We start from the raw sequence: 1,194 nt of genomic DNA on the forward strand, positions 1-1,194 counted from the left end.
TAAAGCGATAAAAACTTTTAAATGAAATTATGGAATTTCCAGTTTTTTTCAAATAATCAGTATAATCGTTTGTTTATCAAATTTTAAAAGTGTCATGTTGTCATATTTTGCAATAAATACAACGCATTTTACAGATTTGATATTTACTGCTGACTGTTTCAGTAATTACACTGCATATAATAAATGCATCATGGAAATAATTAAATGATTTGAAATTTATTTTTAGTTCCAACAAAACAATTTGCATATTTTTCTTCTTTTTCAAATAATGATTTATGTATATTATTTATTATACATGACATTGTTTATAATGATATTTTTCCGCACAGGTTTAGATGAAATAGAGTGGTAAATTAAAAAATTTTGTTGTTAAAAATTTTTAAATATATTTTAAGAAAGAAGAAAATGCAAGAGCTGTGACTCGCAAAGAAGCGACTAATTATACAAGTGCCGCATCTGTTCCGGTAAATTCCGGTGAAAAGAGCAAGCCCAGTTCAACGGTGAATATTCAAGCGACCAGCAGCAGCTCAAAGTTGACCACAATCGGTGGAAGTTCGCAACAAAATGCTCAGCAAAATAATTCATCCAACACTGTTGTCGGCCAAAGGGGAAATGACGTGTCCAAGACAAGTTGTGCATCAGTTGGAAAAGCAGACGGTCGCCGGAGTTCAGTAGTTCCGAGAAAAGGGGCCCAAAATGGACAACGTGCTGCTGGTACGACTAAGCAAGTGCCTAGCAAACATCTGGTAAAATCTGCCTCATCCAAAGAGGATTCCGGAGCGGGATTTAGCAAAATGTGGAAAAAGATTGTCGAATGATTTTTTTCCAATCAACTGAACAAACAGCATTGAACGGCAATGCAACAAACAGTTTGTTTTCAAGTTTAAACAGAAATAAATGCTCACAAAAAGCTGCATTACCCGGTCGCTAAATGGCAATTCGAAAGAAGTCGAGTGAAAAGAGAATTTTGACTGCAATTTGTTTATTCAACACCTGGTCAGTTACTTGAAAAGTAAAAAGTCAGTTAAATTTTTAATATTGTTGTTGAATTGTCGTTCTTGTTTGAAATAAATAAATGCCTTCTTATTTTAAAAGAATGTTAGTAAAATCTATGTTGGAAATGATAAACTAGGATGATGAGCTTTCTTCAAAAAGGACATACATCTAAAGTTGACTAAAGTTAATTCTGGAAAA

At 33.0% G+C, this 1,194-nt stretch overlaps 1 protein-coding gene across 1 annotated transcript; it reads left to right on the forward strand.

The window, feature by feature from the left end:
• Positions 1-412: 412 nt before the first annotated feature.
• On the forward strand, positions 413-818 carry Tsp_11090 (hypothetical protein; the record flags this gene model as incomplete). Its single annotated transcript, XM_003381940.1, has 1 exon — positions 413-818. A coding segment is annotated over one exon (406 nt), but the record flags the coding sequence as incomplete, so codon positions are not given.
• Positions 819-1,194: the final 376 nt, after the last annotated feature.

This window comes from Trichinella spiralis (assembly GCF_000181795.1).
Source record: "Trichinella spiralis strain ISS 195 chromosome Unknown Scfld1, whole genome shotgun sequence".
Taxonomy (NCBI): domain Eukaryota; kingdom Metazoa; phylum Nematoda; class Enoplea; order Trichinellida; family Trichinellidae; genus Trichinella; species Trichinella spiralis.